Raw genomic sequence first — 26,583 nt, 5'->3', positions numbered from 1 at the left:
TTTATGTTTTTAGTAAAGAAAATATATTTAAGAAAATGAAAATTAAAATATGTTGAAAGAAGATGATTTTCCTCCGATTTATTTGATTTTGGCTAGCGATCATAGTGTATTAATTATTTTTGAAGTTTCTTAGTTGAAAGTGGATTAGCCTAAGTGGCCATGACTAATTGATTCAATAAAAGTAAATAAGAAGATGATAAACATATAAGAGTTAATTTTGTTAGAATTTAAGCATAAAGTAAAGCTGATGTTTAGTTTAAAGAACATATTTATATTATTAAGTACCATATGGACAATATATCTAAGGAATATTATTTGAAATTTTATTTTAGAGACTAAAGTCACTAAACTGAATTTAAATGTGTAACGAAATTTTGTTCATATATTCTTCTTATTTTATTTTTGGGAAGAAATTAATTCTGGCTATGGAAAATATTTGGAAATGAGGGAAAATATTTATATTTTTTATTTTGAAAATTAAATGAATATCCAAAACTGTATGTTAATGAAACGATGGTCGTGTATGCTTGAAACAAACAAGATTGTAAAATAAACTCTTTAGGTTTGGATATTATGAGGAACAGTAACCAATCGGATTAAAAAGATGGTGTTTGTTTAGAGCTTGAGCTTAAATTACATGCCTCTTCTTCAGATTAAGAGGTGAGTGCTTTTTTCATTAGGTTTGACCAGCAAGTTCTTCATGTGCTATGAACATCCCTATATATATATTCAGGGACTGATATTAGTTGCTTTCATGCAGGATGTTTCTCGTAAGAGAAGAAAGATAACTCAGGAAACACTGCAATCTCATCTAATAGTTACTCATCATCTCAAGCTATTCAAGATAGTTCCTTTGCTAACGTAAGTAACATATTAAGGTCATAAGCTCTGAAATTCTCTTTCAAGTAAAACAAACTTGAGATGATGTGAATTATGTGTAACTATGTATTTTACCATCACAAGCAAATAAAAAATACAAAATCATCTGCTCAAGTCGGGAAAACAATCCCAAACCTTCTGACCACATGGGTGTTCCTTGGTAACAAATACAAAATAACATCTAGTCTGTATAAGATCTTCTTGAATCATATGGTGATTGTTACAAATGTTTTGTGTCTATGAGTAGAAAATCTAATATTCATATTTCTATTTGCGAAAGTGATTTACATTTTTCGAGAAAGCTGGTAACCATGATGGTTTTTGACTATTTTTTACCTGGAGGATTGCAGATCTCAAGAGTTTGTGAAACTCATGAATGCTGATTCTCCGATCTTCATTAACGCCAGCTTCTGCAAGAAGTGATTCTATAGAGCGTTTCAAACCCGTTTGATGCAAAGGTGGAAACTTGATTAAACGATAATTAAAAGCGAGGTGAATATAAGAGATGTGAGCCTGACCATTTTTTGTTCCTCAGATGTTATAAACCCATCTCTGGCAATGTCAAACTTCTCGAAAGCTGCTCATGACCACTACTCCCACTGGTCAGAGTCATGCTCCTCCAGTTGACTAACATGTAAAGTAACGACCACAAACTCAGCGTAGTTCACTAACCCATAAGTGTTGCTATCGATCTGCAAAGACGGATATTTTATTTTTGAATATTTTTAAAACAAAACGTGGAAAGTGAGCAGACTTACTCCTTGAAGAATCGCAGCTAATCTTGCATCATTGAGCTTCCAAGGACTATCTTTCACAAGAACCTGTGAAATATGGCTAATGAGTTTACGCACTATTGCCTTGAATCGCTTACTTGCATCGCAAGTCTTGTTTTCTTCTTACCTGCCTCATCTCCACAAGACTAATGGAATCATTCTTGACTTTGTGTGATATGGAATCTCTACATATTAACTTCTCCAAACTGGTCTATGAGATCATCCAGCTCATCATCATCATTAGTCGTCTCCTGAACCGTTCAAAAACACACTTCAGTTAAGTAAAAAACTCATGAATATGAAACACAATCTCTGTCTTTGTTTCTTTTTGATTACCTTCAGAGCAATCTGCTTAAGCCGGCTAACTTCAGAAACTGATGTATGTTGACAAGAACAGATGTCTATTACAATCTCTCACCCATGCGTGTGCTGCAAAACGCCAACAAACCAAATACAAAAACTGTAAATCTACAAACATAAACATTGGCTATTAAGAATCACATTCATAGTGCTTCACCTGCTGTTAACCGTGCTCATGACTCCTTTGCCAACAACTTCTTCACAAGATCTTTGGCTTCCTTGTAATCGTTGCCCGTGTGTTTGTTTCGAAGTCATGTTTTTTCTTCTCATTACCTGTTTTATTGTCTACAACTCATTCAGTATCACGTCTTGTGTCTTACCCCAAAAGGGTCTTCTTCCACAGAGAAGAATGCAAGTGATGACACCCATACTCCAGACATCTGATTCAGGTCTCGACCTATGCTTGAATGATTAATATAACAACAACCACGACACTGATATCAACACAACAGAGGATGTCACTATATCTATTACAGCAACAATTCTTGGCTCTCTCCCGTAGCTATCGAATTTGCTATGGAATGCAAGAGCCAGAGAGTCAAACATACTAACACAAACGCTTGTATCCCTGCACATAAACTATCTTACAAAGTCAGACTTGTTAAGTATCTATATATAATAAATGAAGATTACACAATCTAAAGTGCCTTTCTAGACGCAAAGTAAGCATTATTGTGTTCCTAATTGCACTAAGCTCCCCCATGATGTCTGATAAATTATCTAACGGGTTTACGTCAACTCATGCTTTAACAAAAACCAACTTCAACACTGAAACTTCAAATACATACCAGGGAGCTGTTTGCCGGTGTTTGCTAGTTCTGGTAACTGGTCGTATGATGGAAATCGAAACATTTCCGTTGGTATGGTCCTCACGGTCATTGCTCGCTTTTCGAAAGAAGTTCCATCATTGAACCATATGGAGAGGAGGGCATCAGATAACCGGAATTTGGGGTTTTTGCGCGAAACATCAAATCCACTTAGCGTGAACACAGAGCCTTCTGCAAGTCGTTATCTAAATCTCAGCTGTCGAATCGCACCAATGGACCCTTGAATAAGTGTTGGAAAGGAGTAAAATAAAACATTAGTAAATCAGAATGAATCTAATAGTCGACAAGGTTAATGGGAAACAAAGGTTCTGGCCTCTCAAAACCTCAGCAGACGACCGAACCTCCGGGAGCAGCGTCTGGCTTTCCAATCGGCAAGGAGAGTGTATGAAGACGCCATTGTCGGAATCCATTGCTTAAGCAAACTATTTTTGTGGATCTCGTTTGAGTTGTGGTATTCATCGTCGAAAGGTGGGATATTTGTAGTTGAACCTTCAGCCGGTAATTGGAGGACGAAGGTAAGAACGCATTTATGGAGATCTGAGGCGTTATGTATATCGGAACGGCGATCTGAGCCTATACGTGGGTTCGTCGGTGAGCTCACGCCGCGAGAAGAAAATGGAGAAAACCCTAATGAAATTGTGGTTTGGGCTTCATGCGCAAATACCATAAAGCCCACATCAGACTCTCGTAATCAACAACGCAAGAAACAAAAGCAGGAGAAAAAACACGGAACCACTCAGGTGTCGACACGTGTCGAGATTTGCCTTCCCCTACCTGATGACGTGGCTTAATGAGGAGAGAGGCAAGTCTGTTTTATTGTATAAGATTTGAATTCAAACCGTCCAACTGCAACCCTAAAACACACACCAAATCCAAACGAGGTATATAAAAAGATTTTGTCTTTTTATTTTATTTTTATTTTTTGAAAATATTCTTCTATTTAAAGCAGAAAAGATTTAGTCTTTAATTCTTTATAAAACAGACAACTGAATGATATCTTACAAAATTGTAGAAACTAAACTATATATGCATTTTCGAAAGAAAAAAAAAACTAAACTCAAATATCTGCTCTATTAAAATAGATCTTACTTTTTATCTAATTAAAAATGTTGTCATTTAAGTTTTGGACTTATTCACATTTCATTAGAAATAAATATAACATCTCTTACTATTCGGTTATACAATAGTTATCCCTATAAACACTAACCGAAATTAACCAATACGAAATACTCATCAATTATCTGAACATTTACATAACCAAATACTCATCAATAACCTAAACTTTTACATACCATAGGATCATCTTTGAGTCGTCAATGTGTGACGCAAGGGAAGCTATGCTCCACACTCATCTCTTTCCTCAGTTTCATTACCTCCTTGAAGGAATAGCGATTGGCCTCTCCTTCATTCGGCCTGGTCTCTTGACCATACACTGGATATCAGTAACACTATGACAACTGAAATGGCTCAAAGCGTTATAAGGATCACATACATCAATCTTATATATATATAATATTTTTTAAAAAATTGTTATACATTATATTAATTATTAATAAATAAATTTTAAATGTTACTCAATTTTTTATTTTCAATTATATAAAATTAAAAAAACAATTGACTTGATTAATATTTGGTTATGTATTTTCTGTTTTTAGTTTTAATTTTTTTATTAAAAGATATTAAAAATTGTTATACATTATATTAATTATTAATAAATAAATTTTAAATGTTACTCAATTTTTTATTTTCAATTATATAAAATTAAAAAAAAAATTGACTTGATTAATATTTGGTTATGTATTTTCTGTTTTTAGTTTTAAATTTTTTATTAAAAGATATTTGTCAGATAACAACACAATATATATAAGAATTATCTTTTTATTTTAATATTAGATTTTGGATCATTCTTATTATTATTAATAATTATCTATTGAAAATAATTTAAATTTGTTTTTGTTTTGTAGATAATTTATAAAAAAAATTCATTATGGGTATAAAATATATCAATCATTCTAATTTTTAACGTGAGAGCTCCATCGCAAAAAATCACTTCGCAAATAATAGCATAGATAGTAAAAAAGTAAATAAATTCATGATTGAGAAATCTCAGCAAGGATTTTCTTTACCAACCTATATTTTTTATAAATAACATCCTTTTGTAGCTAAATTGTATAACAGTTAAGTTTAGGTAGGAATAGTGAAGAGTCAAATAAATGTACTTGTGAGTTTTTGTAAGTAGATTAGTTAGTAATTATGTAATATTTGTAAATATATAATTTATATTTTAAAAATTCAGGTATCCATTTCGTTCTTGATTCGGTTTTAATTTTTCGGTTCATAGATATATGATCTGCTCAATTATTTTTGAACTCAGTTCAGTTATAGTTTTTTTTTTCTTTCAGTTTGGTACTGTTTAGTTCGCGGTTCCGATAAATGTGACCAGACCTATACACGATCTTATATAAAAGTTCATTAAACAAAATTTATTTAGTTTCAAAAGCAATCTTCGCTATCCATAAGTGGATCAAAATCTAGTTTGTATTTTAAAGTTCTCTATCTTTACTAACATTATATCTTAATCTAGTTCGTATGTATTGAAAACTAACCAATAAATTTGATATAAATCATCTATTTATTAATTTAAAAAAAACAAATTTTACATAATACGATGTATGATACTTATAGAAAAGAAACTCTATCTATTCAAATATCCTTTTGTTTTAGATGTATTACTAGATTTTGATCCGTGCAACCGCGCGAGTGTTTGTTTTCTGTTTTATATACATAAATATCTATTTTTTCTGATCATTAGTGATATATATATTTTTAACGTTAATCATATACTTAAATGTTTATATAACTATTTCAAGTAAAATAATTTTATAATTTACATGTTATAATTAATCGATTGTTTAAAACCGGCAGATGTATTTGTCAATTCTTATTATATATATTATTTTATTGTATTTGAATTTAGTTATTAAAAATATTAATATATTCATGAGAAAACATATTTGATACTATTTTGTATTTAATTTATGCTAAATTTTGATCCGTTTTTCAAAGCTGGATTTCATTTTACCAATATCTTTTATGGTTCTTCATTTTAGATAATATATTATTTTTTTGATGAAATTTGAAATGTATTGATCATCATAGGAAAAAATTAACATTTACAAAAGAATGACTACTTCTATAGTGTCTCTTTAAAGGAAATCAACATGTATAACTACTCCTATCAGCCTGAAAGTTCAAACCATCTCTGCAATAGTCCAGCATTTCGGTGCTGCCAGTATACTTCAATCAGGCTATTCTGTTAATTTCTCATTGTCTTGTCTATAACCTTGTGAAGTTGATCTGCTGTCTTCCCTTTCATCTGATGCCTTCTCTCATTTCTCTCTCTCTCCAAACATGGTAGATAGTCATCTGAAACACCATTTTAATCAGAATCGAGTCCAACATGTTACGTCTATGACCTGCAATCATCTTCAACGTTTCAGTCCAATCCGGGTTAGTCCTTCTACCAAAGAAACCTCGCACCAACTTTTCCCAGACAGTGAAAGAATAAGGACAAGCAAAGAAAAGGTGATCCTTTGTCTCATCCCTCTCTCCACATAACATACAACCTTGTACGACACCCCAATTCCGCATTCTAGCACCAGTAGAGAGTCTGTCTAGGACAGCTAGCCAGGTGATGAAAGAGTACCTCGGGATGTCTTGGGAGAACCAGATTTCTTTACTCCACTGAACTTTATTTTTCCTCGGTCTAATTTGCTCCCAAGTGGCTTTAGATGAAAAAAACGTTTTTGAAATCATCCTCCCCATGCTTCCAGAGTACAAGATTAGTAGATAATATATTATTGTATATAAAAAATCTAAGATATATTAATTTTTTAGACATGTATTATATAGTTTGCTAATTTTAAGTCGTTATGTCATCATATTATATTTTTAACATAAATTGTTTATATTTATTAAATAAAAATTATAAGCTTATCAATTTAATATACTTTTATGATATTTAGTTCAATATAATAATTTTATTTTCACAAGTTGATTATTATTATTATTATAAAGTAGATAAAATAGGATTAAATTTGAATTTTTCATTTTATAAACGATAACTTAATATATAATAATGCGTAATAATAGTTCATTGCTAATTAAGAAATTAGTAAAAATATTTACATAATTTTTTTGAAAATTAATATATTGTGAAAATATATTTCAACTGATTTATTATAATTTTAAAATATAATATAATATGTATATTTATATTTAAAATGAAACTATATCATGATTAAAATAGTTACAAAGATTTTATACATGTATCATATAGTCTGCTAATGCTAATACATCTTACAAACATTATATATATATATATATATTTTTAACATAATTTTTAATAATTATGAAAATAAAATATATAAATTTATCAATTTAATACAATTTTATCATGTTTAGCTCAATATAATTTTTTTTAATATGATTGGTATAATTATATAAAAATAAAAAAACCAGATATAATTTTTAGTTTTCATTTTGTAAATGATAATTGAGTATATTAATTTATAAGAATATTTCAAAACTAATTTTGAAATTATTTAAAATATTCAAATATAATTTTTGAAAATTAGGATCTTGTTAAAATATTTTGAAACAGATTTGTTAGAATTTTTAAATAAATATATTTATATTTAAAATGAAAGATATCAAAAGATATTATGATTAAAGTAATTCAAAGATTTTATATATTATTAGTTTTAATAAAATACATATAATAAAAAATTTAAATGATGGTCCAAATTAATAGATAATATATATAAACATAATTTCACAAGTTTAATTATTTAATTATGTTTTTATTACTTAGAAATTTTAATCAAATAATAATTAGTTTTCCCCCAATAATGATATACATACATTTATATTTTGCAAATGCTCAAATCTGAAACACTCAAACCGAATATGACTATGATTTTCATTGATATTTGATTCATCCTTAATGCCATTTCCCATAAGTTTTCAAAAGCCTATCTGTTTTTTTTTTGTGTGAATCCTATGTCTAACCTATCTCTTGATTGATAATCTCTGACTGAAGGAGCCATATCTTAATCTTTTTTCTGTTGTTGTAGAACTAAGACTATATAGATTTTTCCATGGTAGATTTGAAAAAATTAATGATTTACTCATAAATCTTCCAAACTAAGACATTATTGTTTAAGTATTTTGCTCTTTACAGCCAAAAATAAAGAAAAAAAGAGAAAAAATATCTAAGAAATCTGTATAAAACATAATAAGAAAAGTTGTGTTTTAGAAAAATTCTAGCTGTGAAAAGATTTCAAAGCATTTGCCAATCAAATCTATTATGTATGACAGCCCATAACATAATGATTTAGGAATCTATGTTGAAAAATATAACTAAAACAAGTAGATTGATAACGCATACTTTCAGACATGTTCTAAAGAAAAGATAATATACTATACTATACACATTTATCACCAATTTGAACAATTGGTTTAATATTACAATTAGCTTTGGATTCGTTGAAGTTACTTTTAATTTACAAAGTTAATAATAAAAAGAGAGAGAGGAGGGCAACAAGAAGAGGCAAAAGAGGCAGCGTGCGTTTGGTTGGACGTGAGAGAAAAGAAGAGACAAAAGACACCTTCTCGTCTTAATTTGCCCAACTTGCTTTTCTCTCCTTCTCTCCTCACCAAATCTAATACAATATACATTCACGTTACAAATACAAAGTCTCTCTCTTTCTCTCTCTACAATAGATTTATTACCATAGTTTCGTGTTGGTACCTATCTTCTTTTGCAACATAGCTATTCAATTCTGTCTTTGGAAACTGCTCTTTTTCCTTGACTTTTTCTCTTAAAATTAATTCCCGTTCTTCTTTTTAAAAAATATTCAACTTCCTTTTGTTGTTGTTATTATTATCAAATTTGAATAATATAGTCTTTGGTTAAATGTGAATTTACCAATATTACTGTTCTCTCTTCCTAATAATCTCCGGATTCTATTCCCATTTGGTTTATGTGTTGCTTCGCTTACCTTTCCTCATTCCCATCATCATCTCCTCTTCTCTCTGCTAATAAAAAGTGGTTTGTTTTCCTCCTCTCTCCGCAATCGGTTTCCTCTTTCATTGTGTTTTGTTGAAGAATCTATTTGATATTTAGAGGTCTGTAACGTTTCTTTCTTTCTTTCTCTTACCAAACTTCTCAGATCGGTCTCTTTCTTTTTGCTTTCTGGGTTGTGGGTTTCTTTGTGCTCGATCTTTACTGGTGAAATCGGTTGGTGGGTTTGGCTCTGTTCGTCCTTAGAACTTGAATAATTCAGGTTTTGTAAGAAAAACGTTAGTTTCTTTGCAATGAGTTTTTAGGCTGGATCTCTGTCTTTAGGAACCTGTTCAGTGTTTGGTTTGCCAAAAGCTTGTCTTTTTTTTTTAATTATGTAATATATTTTGTTATTGTTTTTCTGATTTATTTTATTGATTCTGGTTAACTAACAAGGCTTTTGTTTACCTAATACATTCAAGTTGTTGATTTCTTTGAATTGAGATTGTGATTTAAAGTGGAGAATTTGCTGAAGCTTTGATCTTTTTATTCTTCTTCTGTTGCAATTGCCATTGGTTTATATAGGCTGCTCTTGATTTTAAAGTGAACATGTCAAAACTGATAATGCAGCTTTTGTATGTGGTTAACAACACAATTGGTTTTGTGGTCTTAAGATTATGCATATCATATTTAACTTTACTTGACAAAACTTTACAATTGAATGCTTCCAGTGACAAGATTGTTGAGCTTTTTTTTTTTCTTTTATTAAAAAAATAACTTAAACAGGTTTACATTGTTGGTTTTCTTTCAGTTTCCAGCATCGGTTACATTGTGAAAAGTGGTAAGAGGATGCAGGGAGAGAGGGCAAGTATCGGTTCTTTATCAGAGACAATGAACTTTGAGCATGGTTCTACATCTAGCAACCCTGTGGTAGAACAGCAGATTCTTTGGGATAATGATCTGCAGAACTACATGAGTTCAGCTGCTGCTGCTGATACAAACACTACTATGTCAAACGCAGTGTATCATGAGCCACGTGACTTACACAGGTTTAACCTTGGTGAAGGTAGCTCTAGTGGTACAAAGAACGAAGCCCCTAGTAGTCACAGCGAGCAATGGATGCAAATGGGACGTTTTGAGGAAAGAAGAAACGACAAGCTAGAGTTGAACCCTTTGTTTATGCAGCAACCGTCTAGTACTGGAAACCGAGTTGTTCGTGATGTCAATTTGAATGCAGAGTATATTGAGCGTGCTGAGGACATGAATCCAGTCACAGGTCAAGGTAACGTAGCAGAGAACAGTGCTAGAGCTGGTTGTAAAAGAAAAGCTATTGATGCTGGCATTGGCCAGTCATCATCATCAACCGGAGCTTTCCACCGTGGAGAGAGCAGTTCTTCTTGGGTGTCTGGTCCTTCGTTTTATAATCATAATGATTTGAACATATCTCTTAACCATGCTCCAAGAGGGTTGGTTCCAAATCTGTCTCCTTCTCCTTCCCCTGCCATCTCCAGCAGAAACTTCTCTTTCGGGGCTAATCCCACTGCTCAACAACCAGTTTTTGTCAGACAACCAGTTCCTCCATCCATGAGCGCGCCAGGACATGTACAACCTGTTGTAGATCAACAGCTGATGGACATGAGATATAGACATCCTTTCAGCAATGTTACTCCTCTAAACCCAAATGCTTCTGCTCCTAGTATGCCTCCAAGAAACATGATACCACCATTTCATTGGAGTGGGAACCCAGTAGCAGCCGCTGGATCATCTGCTCCCGTTGACCGAAACGCCCTTCGTCCAGGTCAGTCCAGGCTAAGAAGCAACATGCTAGCTAATCCTTTGTTTGTTCCAGCTCCTCCTGAACCGAGGAATCTCGCCCACGGTCATGTTGCATCGGCAAGTGTTCAGCCACCAGCTTCGAGTCCAACATGGGCTCCTTACCAGAACCAGTCGCCACATAATCAAAGAAGATTATCTGAACATCGTCGTAGGTCGTTGATTTCTTCCCTTCTTACAAACCAGAGAGCTGCTGCTGCTGCTCGTTCCATGGTCCCCCCTCCCGCTCCGGATCATCATGGGGTTCATCCTGGGGGCGATAACAACTTTCAGACACATAATCAGGCATACTCGAGAGCAGTACCAAGGCAAGGACAAACTGCTGTTGGCGTTCCTCATTCTTTGCGTGGCTTGGCATCCACAAGTCGAGGAAGAAGCAGACCTTCTGCATCTGAGGTTAGTTTTATATAAAGATTAGTGTTACCTCTTGTGGGTTAATCTCCACTGTAAAATGATATAGATTTGCTTATATAGAGCTGACTCTGTGCTTCTATTTTGAAACAGATCCGCAATGTTTTGGATCATATGCGTAGGACGGGGAACTTGCGCGTGGAGGTACCGTTTTAAACAAAAATAGATTTTGTTTAAGTTGCATGCAAAGATATTTGTGTTATCACATCTTGTGTTCGCCTTGGGCATTCGGTTCTCGGTTCGGTTCTAGAGGTTTGGGGTATTAAGAAAATTCAGTTTGATTTCGGTTCGGTTATTTCTGTTTTCGGTTCGGTTTGGATAACAAGGTTAGGAATTGACTAATATCTAAAGGAATTTTGGATCTCATTCGGTTCCGGTTCTTTGGTTAATGTCGGGTAAAAAGGTAAAAATGGGTGTTTGGAATTAACTATCAGATTTTTTTTGGGTTTTCCGATAAAAATTTGGATAATTTTAAATATTTCGAATAAAATGTATTCTTGTAACTTGTTTTTCTTTGGGTATTTCAGTTTATAATTAATATATTTTTAAATTTATTTGCTTATTTTAAAACTAAGTATAGTTAATATTTATAAGTACATAAACTATATTATAGAACGGTTCTTCGGATTTTCCGGTTCTAGAAGATATAGAGTTGACTCGCATTATTGATAGGATCCAAACCAGAACTAAACCACATTTTTTGGTTCGGTTATCTTATGTGTTTTGCTTAGATGAAAGGCAATCAAATAAACAAACTCTACATATACTTTAATGGTCGTTTAATGTTTTTGTTGTGCTGATTTATTTCAGGATTTTATGCTTCTCAATCAGACGATGATGCTAGGTGTAGCTGATGTTCATGACCGGCATAGAGACATGCGCCTTGATGTTGACGACATGACATATGAGGTAAAGCCAGAACATAAAAAACTCTTTATATGGTCATCGTATTAACAGTGTCATCAAATCTGCAGGAGTTGCTGTCTCTAGAAGAGAGGATTGGAGATGTTTGTACCGGTCTTAATGAAGAAACCATATCAAACCGGTTGAAGCAAAGGAAATACAATAGTGGTACCAAATCTACACAAGAAATAGAACCATGCTGTGTTTGTCAGGTAATATTTGGTGTTCACCTTCACTTTTGCAAAATGTTATGAATGTATATATTGACTTGGTGCAAATACTGCAGGAGGAATACAAGGAAGGAGAAGAAATGGGGGTGCTGGAATGTGGGCATGACTTCCATAGCCAATGCATCAAAGAATGGCTGAAGAGGAAGAATCTTTGCCCAATCTGCAAAACAACAGGGTTAAACACTGTTGAGAAGGCGAGCAAATAATGATGGAAAGACCTTAAGCTGTTCTTGAGTTTTCACCATTCGTCGAATCTTCTTATACCATTGCAACCTCATAAGAACACACCCAAAAAGGCAACTTTGGTGTCTGAGTTTGAGGTTTGATGATTTGGAGATAGTGAAAAGTAAGGAAATCAACTGAGGGAGATAGGAAGGAAATGAGGAGAATCTAAGAAAAAAGAAACTTGGGTTCTTCTGAATTTGTTTGGATAATTTAATTTTTTACCAATTAGTTTTTTCTTTTCTTATGATTAAAAGAACCAAAAAAGTTTGTGAGTCAATTTGATAGATTTTATGGATGATTGATTATGTAATATAAGTGTCTTATATTATCCTAATTGGATCTATCAACATAGCAAAAGCTATGTAAATTCTTTGATTCGAGGATGTAGCAAGATCTTAGCTCTGAGTATCATTTGATTTTAGATGGCTTTGCTTATGGTTAAGTTAGGCGGATTTCCACCACTGTGGTCAGCGGAAGGTTAATATGGTTGGCTATACTTCCGTTGAGTATTTTTTAAAGTTTCTCAAATGCATTTTCCGATATACACTTATTTCCGGCAGGTATACAAGTCATTGTGTAAATTTTACTTCGAAAAGAGACAGCAAGTCGTGAGAGCACTCTTTTCTGTCTCCTTCCCCGTTCTCTCTCAATTATCTTTCACCGGGAGAGATAAAAATTAAGATTTTGTCTTGATGTTCTTTCGATCCTTTCCGGCGATCGTCGGCCCGTTGATGGGCTTTAGTTCCGGCACATGATGGCATCTTCTGCATGATGTGGCTGGCTTATGGCTCCGGAGGTTCACGTTCTTCACAGCGGAGCTTCCGGCTCTTGGCTCCGGTGACTCGACCTTTCCTTTGGTGATGTCACTGGCTCTGGTTCGGCGAACCATCTTCTTCTCCGTTGGTGTTGTCTGGATCTTCTCCGTGTCTCTCTCGGATCTTGCTTGTTCTTCACTTCTTTGCTTCGATTTGTTCCAATCAATCCCGATCTCTTCAATTGAAATTCGATTGTTTTGAGATCGGTTGAAGGTGATTGGAATCTCTATTCTACAGCGAAGACTTCGTTCTTGTCTGCTTTCACTCCTCTTCGAGAGTCGCCGGTGGATCCTTTGGACGGGTTTCTTTTCCGGTTTGTTCCGGTGAAACGTCGATTAGGTTCTGGCGGTGATTCTGTAGCGGTGAAAGTGGCGTTAGCTCCATTATTGTCTGAAGTTGCCTCGACGAATCCTCTCTCTCGACATCCTGTTCCGGTGTGTCCGGTGGATGGACAGAGAGTCGCTCCGGCTGTGACTTCCTCGCCGTGGAAACGTGTCATGTCTCGCCTGCACGTGTCCCTTCTTCGCATCTGCATATAACGAGTGGCAGGCTGATGCGGCGTATTCTTTTTTCCTTTGGGCTAGGGTTTTATCTGGGCCTTCTTGGGCCTTTTGACTTTTGTTTAGTTTTCCGGTTTAGCTGAGATTAAGGGCTTCTCGTTGAAATTGGCTTTTGGCCTTTTGCCATAATAAAAAGTAAGTTTATAGTGAAAAAAATATAGGTATAAGAAGTCAACTAAATTGAGAATATAACTTGGTTTTGTTCAACCAGGTCAAAGTCAAGAGTTTTAATTTACACATGTGTCCTACTATATATTAAATTATTAATTAAGAAGTCACTTCGCTTTTTTAGTTTTTTTTTTATGTGTCAAATCCTATATAATTTTTTTGAAAATATGTTATAATTTGATTGATTGATAATTTTTAACTTGTGTTCAAAGTAAACTCATAAAACGTTGATTTAATAAAAAAATCACATGTATATTTTTTATGTTTTGTAATTTACATATAGAGTAGAATATATTATTTTATAATATATACATTTGATAATAATTGTTTTTATTTGTACATAATATTATATCTATACTATTAAAGCAGAATACTTCTTATGAATCTACCCCTGAAATTTCCTATTAATTACAAAACATTCTATTCCCTTTTTTACTTGTTTTTTCAATTATTTTAAATGTTTTTCGAAAATGAAAAGCCCAACCAATTTGCTACTTACATTTTCGTTTTTTAAGCCATTAAGTCGTTTTAAATCCCGTTTCGTACTCAAAGATTTACGGAATCAAATCAAATAGAAAGAAGATCCTCCAACTTAAGGAACACGCAGAAAAATATTTTAATTGTTTGACATGGTAACTGAATTTTTCAAAAACTAATATTAAAATATAGAGAGATTCGATTTTAAAGAGAAGATCCTCCAACTTTCTCTTAAAACCTAACACCTCGCTTTGAATCTGATCAATATTATAAATAGGCAACACCGGTTTTCTATTCAAACCCATACCATCGAACAAACCAACATGATCTACGTAGGATAATAGAGGACAAAATTTTTTATTTTAATAATTATTAAAAAAATAATGAAGACAATATTATAAAAATTGACTATAAACAAATAAAAAATCTATTAAAATATAGATTCGACAAACATTTATTAATTTAAATGAAATTTTAAAAAGAAACGATCCCGCGCTTTGAAAGCATGGGTCAATATCTAGTTAAAATTTTATAACTTGATGTAATTTGATGTAATTGTACTATTCATTTATTAACATGTTTTTTTTTGTTAATTTTTTTTAAAATGAAACACCATACTAAAAATTTTCATTTTTTGCATTATTATTTTTTTGAGTTATTATTAATTTTTGAGAAATTTCCTTAGATAACCCTTTTTAGTTTATTTTTACAAAATAGACGTCGAAGGATGAAAATGACCAAAAGAGGTTTTATTGAAGGGTAAATATGCATTAATACCCTTACGGTTAATTAATATAAAACTTAGGGTTTAGTGTTAAGGGGTTGGGTTTTGGGGAATGGGTTCAAATTTTTAAAAATAAAAAATAAAATATTAAATTTTCAAAATAAAAAGAGCTATTTTGGTCATTTTATTTTTTTGAAGGCTATTTTTGTAACAAAAACTTAAAAATAGTTATTTGAGAGAATTGCCCTTAATTTTATGATATTTTGTTTTCTTGAAAATTCAACTTTCAATTTTTTTTATTTGACTAAATTAAATAAGGTAATACTATATTTAATTTTTTATAATATATACTATATATTTCAGTTTGTGTTTTTATTTTTACCACAAAGAAACAACAACCATTCTAATTAATTTATTTAAATTGATTTTAAATACGGTGGCAAAATTTGTAAATAAAACGAAATACAAAAATGAAGTACTTAATTTATTGTAAATGAAGTACTTAATTTATTGTAAATGAAGTACTTAATTTATTGTAAATGCAATGGCTAGATGTGTAAATAAAAAAAACATTTAATCTGCTATTGATGTTTCCAAACCATTCTCATTTATTATGTTAACTAAGTTTCCAAACAGTACCAAAATATATTTCAGTTTTAATAATATAGATTAGTTATCAAACAATCCATATAATATCACATATAATCAATTATAGTAACTAATTCTACCAATGATAGAAAGTTTATACAATGCTTTGTTTTATTTTTCATTTTCTTCATTAATCATTTACTTATAAACTATATAAGTATATTTTTAAAAGTAATTTATAAAAGCCAATAAAATAGCTTTTCAATGTTAAATAGTTTTATTTTCCTATATAAGTCATAATATATGTATATAATAAATTATAATACCTATTAATGCATTATAAACGGATTTGTTAATTATATACAAGAGTTTAAAGTCATTTATGGTGATTAATATACCATTTGTATAAAATTAAAATTCATTTATACTAATTCATTTCTATAGATTTATATAATAATTTATATTTATAAATTATTTATAAGGTTTTCAAATCATAAATTATGAATATTATATTATTAATTTGAGTTTAAAAATAATTTACAGATAATTAAAATTTATTTGTTAAAATCTGACAAAACTGTTTATAAGGAATAATATAACATTATAGGAGACTTAGGAGTTTATGAAACTATTTATGAATATTAATAGATATTAAATGATTTAAAGTTAAAAAACCATCAATAAATATTTTTCATGATTTATATAATCACTTATTAGGATTTATGAAACTATTTATACAAATTTTAAAACTCCTGTAAAATTTATATATAGGAGTTAAAAATTATATGAAGATAATGATTTTTTTTTAATATGTATAGCAGCACATGTAGGATATCTATGTTTATATACAAGTTACTTAATTTATAAGTGCTATTATATATTTTGTATTTTTAATTATTTGACTTTAAATTATTATAAATTATTGTCATAATAAAATAGGAGAATTTTCATGTTTACTTCTTTTTTGGTACCATTATTCATGTATTACCACCACTAAAGAGACATTTTCAATAATATTTTTTTATTAACCCTGGGATTATAAATGTATTTTTTCCTCTTTAAAAATAAGGGTAAACGTGGTTAGTGTAAGCATGGAAAGTGGTACTATGAATGTGGTTTTTTGGCAATTTCCCATAAAATAGTCAAATAACATTTTTGTTAAACATAGAACAAAACTCATACCAATACTAATTATTTATAAAAATAATTATCATTCTAATCAGCAAATATATTAAATTAATTTTACATATAAATAACATTCCATTTGATTCAATTTATTGGTATTTGTTTTCAAGAAAATTGCAAAGTAAGTGCTATTTTATTATTTTTGATAAAGTTTATTATCTTTAGAATTTATACCAATTATATAATATTGAATTTTTATTGATTTAATATATTTTATTTATTAGCCTTTTATGTAACAAAAATAAGCATATAAGTGAAATAAAGGGAGTAATGAAAATTTGTTTTTCCTTGTTTATACTATGAATTACTATACTGGTATTTAGAATTTTAATATAGAGTTATAATACAAAAATCATGTGTACATAAGAGTAATTATCTTATAACTTGTTCGAGTACAAAAACAAAGATATTTTATTGAGAAATGACCTTAGGATCCTAAACCAAATTATTTATCCAATCTAGACTGCAATGTCCAATATCACCAAACTATGTTTCATTTAATATGACAAATTACCATTTTATCCCTTTCACTAATTCTTTAATTACATTAAATTAAGAAAAAAAGAAAAAAAAATTGAATCAATCATTGGCTCAATCGATACCGTAGTCTTCGCTGGCGCTTAGTTTCAACTCTCCGTCATCAGCTCCGGGTCACACTGCTTCATCATCCCACAGATCCACCATCATCATCCCCAGCTCTGTTAATTATCGTTCATTAGCTTCGCCGTTGTTCCTTAGCTTCAACAACCTCCCTCAACTTCGTCGAAAGTCAGTTAAGACGGTTTCCTACAGCTCCGCCGTTGTCCAGCTTCGACATCTCTCTCAGTTTTGTCGTATCTCATTGTCTTCATCATAAATAATATATATCGTCCTCTTGAACTGATTATTTTATTGGTTTTCAAATTATTTTGGAAAGTTTTCAATTAGATTGATTATGTTTTTTTTTCTAATTAATATAGCGATGATAATCTAACTTGAATGAGTTTTGTGATTTTTGTTTCAATTGAGAATCATTACTATTAAAAAGGAAGGAATTTTAAAAAATCTACTTATGCAGGGTTGTTGGATCTATTCATTAACTATTTGTTATTTTGATACTTCTTTTATTTTTTTGTCCTTATTATTCTGAGATTTCGTATGCCTTTTCTATCAACCTGAGATTTTCGTATGTTTGGTTGGTTTAAATGCCTTTCACCAAGTGTGATATTTACCAAATATTTACTGCTTTTTGCCTTTTTTTATTTATTTTTAAAATACCACAAAAAAATGGCTAACCAAATAAATTTACCTTATAAATTGAAATATGTGTTCGTACTACAATCTATACGTGCAAATTAACATGTTCGACTAATATATGATTCTGGTTAAATTCACAATCACTATATTTTGTATATGTTGCCGTGATGAGCAATATTTTGTATATGTTGCCGTGATGAGCAATAATTTCGTATTTCATCAAAGTTTTATTTGTAACAAATATTATAATTTGCTTCCTCAGTATAAAATCTTCTCACTGAGTAACATTAAAAATAATAATAACTTGAACTATAAAAATATGTAAAATCTGTACATGAACATATAAATCTTTTGGGCATGTAAATTTAAGGATGTAGGTGGTTCCAGTTTCAAAATTATTAGTTGACGATTGGTGAGACTTGAGATTACTTGGTTTATCGGTTCGACTTCTGGTAATCATTTTAAATATATAGTAAGAGAAAATAAAAAATAATAATTATAAAATATTGTTATTTAATATAAGTTTAAAACCTATATTAAAATACGTAAATTAATCTCATGTCTCACCAATTTAACAAATGTAATTATTATAAATGCACACAAATAATAATGAGAAATAGAATAAGCATGGCCATAGAATCTTCGCGTTGGTACATATCGGTTAATTTCGAGTTTGAGTCCTTCAGATCCTAGACATTTGGACTTAATTAGGTATTTGAAATTATTTTGTTTGGGTTTAGGTTAGTCCTTTTTTATAGGTTTATATCCATAATTCTGATACATATAAAATACCTGTAATTTTGAATACATAATAGGTCTGGATCAGTTCGAATATTTATGACTCGAAAAAGATTTAAAATACCCAAAAAACTGAAAAATACTCGAAAACCCAAAAATTCCTGACACAAAAACATACCCGAAAACTCAAACGAATACCCAAAAATATTTCATATCATACACTTAGTAATATAATAACGTACAACAATCACAAAATATTATTTCCTATCAAAATTTATATATAATACAAAATAACCAAAGCGCGGGTCAAAATCTAGTTTTTATGTTATTAAGAAAGCTGTTACGAAGAATCTCTCTTTGTTACTATTGATATTTTTTTGTTTGTAGCCAATCTATATATATATATAAAATTGTTTGCCTCACTCCTAGACTATCCAGCTGGAAACTCGCTTTCTGAAGGGTTGACACGTGTCCTGCTGTGTTAAATACTGCGATTCATTTAATTGGAAATCATATTGGGCTTTCGTTTATTGTGTATTTGTCTAATAATTATGGGCTTAATGTTTTTCTTGGTTACAACCATGAGTAAACATCATGGATACGATACTCACTCTCAATCTTTAATTAGATTTCATATTAGCAGAATAAAATATTTTTTAAAAACGGTAAAATGCATAAAATTTATATAGTTATAACATACAAAGTAATAGCTAGATTCTAAATTTGATTTGTTGTCTATCCAATTATTTCTTTTAAATATTAGTTATAAGTAAATTATTCTAATAAATGTGAAAATACTGAACCAATTAATAAAAAATTAACTATTTATATATTATTAAAATATACAAATATTTTACTAATAATAAAAAAAAATACAAAACCCATGTACAATGTTGAAAAACTATATAAAATAATCAATATTTTGAGTATTAAACGTAACCACACAACAACAAAAACTGAAATCTACTTACTATATATAAGAAAAGTTGAGCAAACATTTAAGAAAACGTATAATACCATTTCAATCATGAACATCATGTCATGCTAATACAAAATTATAATCTCTAATAACACTAATAAAAAAATAAAAAATAAAAGAATTTAGTTAGACATATGTGAAGATGATATAAAAATGTGTGTTCATTATAAAAAAACATAACAAAAAAGAAAGATAATAATAAAGTAGTACAATGTCAGAAAATGTATTTGAAAATAAATAAATAAAAACATAAACAAGTTAGAAAAATAAACAACATCCAACGTTAACTAAAATGAATGTAATATCCCTCATCACTTAAAATTTTCTAATAGAGAAATATCATTATTATACACATCACTTACAAATGAAAATGCAAATCTAAAACACAAACCACAAAATCATACAAAAGAATAAAAACCAAAATCACAAATAAAGTATATCCTGCCCGTAGGGCGGGCCGGCCCTAGTTACATATGTTTGTTTGTAGTTTAATGTTCTCTATTTTTAGCAAATAAACTATATTTAGTGGCCTATGTATCCAATAAATTTTCTTATAACTCTGTTTATTTTGTTCATTAATGTTTTCTGTCTGAACCATATTCTTCGTTTTGTAGATAATGAACTTTATTTAGTGATCTCTATAGCCAATGAATTTGTGATAGGATAATATTACTTAAAAATTTAAATGATTTATCAGAGATGGATTGATGGTAAGACTAATTTAAATATCTATTTTTATTTAAGAAACAACTTAGATTAAGAACAAAAGTGAGAATCGTTTTATATAATTTTTTTAAGATATATTAATTTAAAATAAATTTTCAAAAACTTATCATTGTTAACAATATTACTAATTTTATTTTTATAAAAAATCATATATACACATTTAAATCATAATATCTAAAAAGTAATTGTTCGGTTAGTTGAAATTTATTAAAAATGCTTACATAGTTGGGCTTGTGAAAAGTAACTTGAGAAATACATCAAAAATAGATTTCTTAAAACTGTTATAGAGATGTAAGATACTTTGTTATTCATAAAAAATAGGAATAAATGTTAGTATTTGTTTTCATCAACATAAACTCATGAAGACTCGACAAATCAAACAGGTAACTCTGCATCCATGTGAACAATAAACGACAGTTGTTTCATGGCACTGCGTGCAAGGCCATCCGCTATTGAACTTTGTGTTTGTGTACATAACTTGCAAATACTGGTCATTCTCTTGGTTCTGAAACCATCTTCACCAATTGAAAAATCTGTTGCAAATGTGACATGAAACTGACGTAAATTTCTCATGCATTACATAACCCAATTAAACGCTTCTACTTCTGAGTGAAGGGATGACAGTCTAGTCCAAGTGTTTTTTACCCCCACCAATCAATCAGAGTCTTCTAAGGTACTATACCAACCTTGTCCTAAAACCTTTCCTGGTCTTTCCTTGATCCATTCGTAAAACACCATCTCCCTAGTATAGATGGTAAAGTTGTAATATCTACCTCTGTATTTTGGGCCACCCTCTGTGTAATTGATTCATGTTCCTCAGCCCAAAGTAAAGATTCTGTATATGTCAATTTTAAAGTGTCCCTAGGATTGATATCCACATTATTGAAGACTTTGCTTTTCTGTCCCTTCCAAATGTACCATAATATCCATGCAAACTGGTGGTATTCCATTTGTGGGAAGACTCTCTAAAACAAATGATCCATATTTATGAAAAGTGATTGGATTCGATGGAATCTTTGAGAGTGCCCAGAGTTGAATTGCTGGTGGACATTCAAAAAATACATGGTTTATTGATACCTCCGATGATCCACATATAGCACAATGCATATCACCTTGCATCCCATCGTCACAGGTTTTTTTTAACTGCTATACATCCTGACATTATTTGCCACATAAAATGTTTTATTTTCGGTGAGCATCGTACTTTCCAGCAAAAGTAATAACCATGGGGCCGATCACTGTTGGCGATACTTCCTTATCAAGATAAAGTCGTTCCACTTGGTATCCATATTTCACAGATTCGTCACTATTTTCTATCCGAGTTCTGTTCAGAGGTATACTTTCAATAATTTTCACATCCTGAAGATCCACCAAATACCGAATTGTCTGCAAATTCCATATATACGATGATGAATTTATGAGTGAATCCACTATAAAATTAGGGTAGAAGTTCAAATGTTACTGTTTGATGGTCTCAGACGAATGGTTGGGAGTCAAAGATCAATTTCATATTGATATAGATGACCATGAACCCACTAGTTTAATAGTTGAAAAGGAAATAAATTTATATCAGTTTTAAAAGCGTATGTGAATGTTACACATAAAAACAAAATTTTCAAATAGTTCTAGGATTTTTTATACTTTCTTAATAAGAGAAGAAAAACTCTTCAGTTGGTTATCTATGTTTACTTGTTCCTTTTGTTTATTTATAAGATTTATTGATTAAATTAATTGTTCTAATTTATTTTCATTGAGAAAAAATAAAGGAAAATCTAAAAGTATTCCTTTTCGCTAAAGGTTATTCCAATTTAAATGGAAAGTAAGGCATATGTATTTGACCTTTAAGGTAAAGGTTATTCGAACCACCTAAACCACATACCAAAAATGAGTGAAATGTATGAATATGACTACTGTAATTTTATGTGTGTTTGCTCAACATCTGATACTAATCACGTATCATTTATTTAATATAACAGCAGAGATGGACTCGCACGCCAGTGCCGGTATTAATTTTCTATTTTTTGTTTTTATTTAATAAAATTTGTATTTTGTTTTCTATGATTAGTGTTATATACTTTATATATGTCATTATATAATTAATTGTATAAGTACTTTAATAAATTTTGTATTTTGTTTTCCATGATTATGTTACTTTTGGTTATTTTAGGTTAATATGGTTACTTTTGGTACAAATATCTAAACTTGTTTCAGATACATTAGTTTTTGGATAGTTTTAGGTTTCTATACATCAAATGAAACATAATTATTATTATTTTTTAAAACAGATATCCGAAAGAAATAACTCATATTTGAACAGGTCTCCAAATTTATATGCCTAACTAATTATGTAAATAAATAAATAAAAACTCTCTCTCAAGCATTTTAAATTCTCACAAATTGAGAAATTTCATTCAAAAATGTTTAATTATTATTGTTAATATGCTCGAAATATTACAGTAAAGATAATTAATGAAATAATTAAAAGAGTGAGAAAAGAAATGTAAAATATATAATAAAACAATTAAAATTAGATAAATATTTTGTACTTCTGTAGTAAATGATGTTGATTTATTTGGGAAAAAATAATAAATGAATTGGTTAATTATAAATGAAATGAAAATCTGTAAGAAAAATAAGCAAATATTGTTTTGTACTTGAATTATAATAAAATAGATTATATCCCTTCTATATTAGTTAAGAAGCATTACAACATTTTTTTGTAGCCACGTGTTGTCACTAGAATGATTCTTAGAATCTTTAAAGAAATATGTTGGTCCTTTTAATATATAATCAGATTTTTATACTAACCACATAAATTCATTATTAATGTTCTTTATAATTTTCTTAAATAAAATTTACGGAATTTCCTAATGTGGATAAAGTATATATAAAAATTAAAGATTTTAAATAATAAATATTTGATAAAAAAAATAGTGTATCTTATATTATATTTGTTTAATTTTAAACTACTTAACTAAATTACACAACTACATTAACCATATAATAAAAATGTAGTTTTTTTCTCGATATGCTATATTTTGAATTTTTTTTGTCATCAATATATACAGACTGATACTGACTCTTTAAACCAAATTGGTAACTCTGCATCCATGTGAACGACAGAAGACGGTTGTTTTCTGAAACTGCGTGCTAGACTATCTGCCCTTGAATTTTCCGTCCGAGGTACAAGAATGATCTCCGAGTTTAGGAAACTTGCTTTCAAAATCTTAATATCTTCCAGATACATTTAAAACACTGACCATTCTTCTCGTTCCAAAACTATTTTCACCAATTGAGAACAATTTGTTGTAAACGTGACCTGAAACTAACGCAAATTCCTTATACGCTCTATTTCCCATATTAGTGCCTCCACCTCCGCATGAAGAGGTGAGAAAGAGTTTCCCTAACATTTCTTGCCCCCATCAATCCATCAAAATCCTCTAAGATGCTATACCAACTTTGTCCTGAGTAAGGCTCCTTGTCTTTCCACGACCCATCTGTAAAGCACCACCGCCCTGGGATGGATTGTAGATTCCTAACCTCTACCGGTTGTGTTGCCCGATTTATATTCAGTAGTTGCGCCTCATCCCAAAGTATTGACTCTGTTTCTGCTAATTTGAGTTTTTCTCTGGGATTGATATATGGTATTTTATACATCTTGTATATATGCTTTTAAATTGGTTTTCAAGTCTTTATCGAGTCTTCCTAGTCCTTTTCGAGTCATTACAGGTCTGGAGTTGCATTGGATGTGAGATGAACCAGCTGGAACAAAAGAGGCAGAAAACAGTGCAATTTGGTGATTTTCACGCAGAACAGTCTTGATGACTGTTCTGGATAGCGGAGCAACCCGAGTGACTGTTCCGAGGGAGTGTTCCAGCGGCAGAGATTTTTAAGGAAACAACAACCTATTTCGGGATTTGCCCTAATCTCTCTATTTTCTCTCCCAGCCGCCTGTGGTTTGGATATATCTTCTTTTTCTATTTTTCCTTATCATACTACGCTATTCTAGACAGAAAAAAAACCATTGGAGACTTGTGTGCTTTTGGATTGTAAAGGGAGAAGGCTCCATCTCTCTCACCATAGAGAAGATTATTCTGAACCCTCTTTCTATCTCTTTTATTTACATGAAGTATTATTCAGAATTGATTTCTGTGTTCTCTCTTGTTATGACTGAGTAGTCGATCTAGCTAGCCTAGGGTGTTAGGGTGTTAGATCGTGAGCTAAACATAGATAAGTATCCATTGATTGTCTTCATTCATAACTGCTCTTATTGCTTGCATTAAACTGGCCAGTTATTGTTAGATCCTAGGTTTAACCTATTCATTAACCGTGTAATAGGTTGCTAGATCTGTTATGAATGAGCATAGCATCCCTAATCAGCGAAAGTAGATATTAGGGTGTTTTGTGAACCGATTGGACTTGATCTTAATGTTCATCATCACGCCTTGATCCAAGCGAGAGCTTAGGTATTGAGGATGATCGTTGAAAGGTGAAACACCACGACAGTGGGTTGATCTAGTGTTGTGTTCCTAGTTCTAGACTAGTCCATTAATCAAACTTGAATAATTGTTTGGCTCATGATTGTAAGCGCCCGTTAAACCCTAGGTTAGTTTCTCATTAATCTGAAACTTAAAACCAATCTGTTACTTGCTTTTTACGTTACCACAAACTTTAAAACCCCCATATTGTTTTAGCTTGATTCTGATCCCATAAAGATAAAGTGTAAGATTTGGTCTCTGTGGATTCGATCCTAAAGTGCTACATCGACATACCATTCGATTGTGGTAGTGTGCACATTAGGTTATTTGGTGTGCGTATACACGTAATATCAAATTGGCGCCGTTGCCGGGGACCATCTTTTTACCTTTATTTTTCGGTTATTTATTTAGTCTAAGACCTCTAACTTGCCTTATCCTTTTTGTTGCAGCTAATGTTCCAGGTGCATGACCAGTAGACATACTCGAAGAAACGCACAAGGAGAGTTAGTTACATTTACCAACCAGGAGCTAGCAAGGTTAGAAAGAACAAATCGTCAACAGCTAAGGCAAACTGACACCACTATGGGTGATCATGCCAATCAGGATGATCTCGCTGCAGCTATGGCACTCATGCAGCAGCAGATGCTACAAATGCAGCAGACCATCCAAGCTCAGCAGGATGCTGCTGAACAGGCTGCTCTCGCGCAGCAAGAACAACAGGCGCAGACTGTTCCAATCGGGCAGAGAAACCTTCCGCGTAACATCCCTACTACGCGCTCTGCCATTGTTCCTCCACTCTGCACCAGGCAGGACTTCGAGATCAAGCCTGCTTTGATTGGTCTAGTACAGAGAAAGGTGTTCTCTGGTCTCTCTACAGAAATTCCAATGGAGCATATTGAGAGCTTCGAAAAAGTCTGCAGTTTCACTCGCGCGAATGGTGTTCCACCAGATTACATCAGGTGTATGCTATTCCCATTCTCTCTTGATGGAAAAGCTGCACGGTGGTTGAACTCTCTCCCTACCGGCTCTCTCACTTCATGGGAACAGGTCCGATCAGCGTTCCTCAGCCATTTCTACTCTAAGGCGAGAACAGCTGCATTGAGGAACAAGATCACCTCCTTCAAACAGCTCACTGATGAGCCTTTCTGCGACGCATGGGAGCGCTTCAATGACTATCGCAGAGAATGTCCTCACCATGGATTTGATGATGATTATATCCTGGACATTTTCTATGATGGAGTGGACTGGAAATACCAAGGTGCTCTAAACTCTGCGAGCAATGGAGACTTCATGACTCAAACCACTGCTGGAGCGTTTAAGCTGATTGAGAACATGGCTGCTAGCTCAGCTAATAAAAAGAGGAGAGTGATTGCTCCAAGAAAGGAAACAGTTCTGACGCCCAGA

The 26,583-nt window shown here is 31.5% G+C and overlaps 1 protein-coding gene, 1 long non-coding RNA gene and 1 other non-coding gene across 13 annotated transcripts; 1 reads left to right on the top strand and 2 right to left on the bottom strand.

The window, feature by feature from the left end:
* Positions 1-443: 443 nt before the first annotated feature.
* Positions 444-3,488, bottom strand: LOC106371880. Of its 8 annotated transcripts, none has more exons than XR_002653492.2 (8): positions 2,801-3,488; positions 2,170-2,591; positions 1,989-2,081; positions 1,780-1,903; positions 1,638-1,700; positions 1,398-1,571; positions 1,216-1,304; positions 444-717 (listed from the first exon to the last, which is right to left on the bottom strand). It is a non-coding gene; the product is annotated as an uncharacterized LOC106371880 (long non-coding RNA). The 8 variants fall into 8 exon arrangements; XR_002653491.2 differs by having other exon boundaries at positions 1,216-1,289; positions 2,801-3,486; XR_002653490.2 differs by lacking the exon at positions 444-717 and having other exon boundaries at positions 987-1,289; positions 2,801-3,058; positions 3,181-3,487.
* Positions 3,489-8,621: 5,133 nt separating this feature from the next.
* LOC106371878 (probable E3 ubiquitin-protein ligase RHG1A) lies at positions 8,622-12,880 on the top strand. Of its 4 annotated transcripts, none has more exons than XM_048737637.1 (6): positions 8,622-9,028; positions 9,715-11,132; positions 11,241-11,291; positions 11,958-12,056; positions 12,122-12,262; positions 12,337-12,880. In XM_048737637.1, the coding sequence occupies exons 2-6, from the start codon at positions 9,753-9,755 to the stop codon at positions 12,484-12,486; spliced, it is 1,821 nt and encodes a 606-aa protein (XP_048593594.1). In that variant the 5' UTR covers positions 8,622-9,028; positions 9,715-9,752; the 3' UTR covers positions 12,487-12,880. The 4 variants fall into 4 exon arrangements, with proteins under 4 accessions (XP_048593594.1, XP_048593595.1, XP_048593597.1 ...); XM_048737638.1 differs by having other exon boundaries at positions 8,669-8,951; XM_048737640.1 differs by having other exon boundaries at positions 8,953-9,186.
* Positions 12,881-26,274: 13,394 nt separating this feature from the next.
* On the bottom strand, positions 26,275-26,381 carry LOC125577541. Its single transcript, XR_007315950.1, has one exon. It is a non-coding gene; the product is annotated as a small nucleolar RNA R71 (small nucleolar RNA).
* Between the last annotated feature and the right edge of the window lie 202 nt (positions 26,382-26,583).

Source organism: Brassica napus, chromosome A8, assembly GCF_020379485.1.
Source record: "Brassica napus cultivar Da-Ae chromosome A8, Da-Ae, whole genome shotgun sequence".
Classification (NCBI taxonomy): domain Eukaryota; kingdom Viridiplantae; phylum Streptophyta; class Magnoliopsida; order Brassicales; family Brassicaceae; genus Brassica; species Brassica napus.
This window is presented reverse-complemented; position numbering and strand designations above follow the sequence as displayed.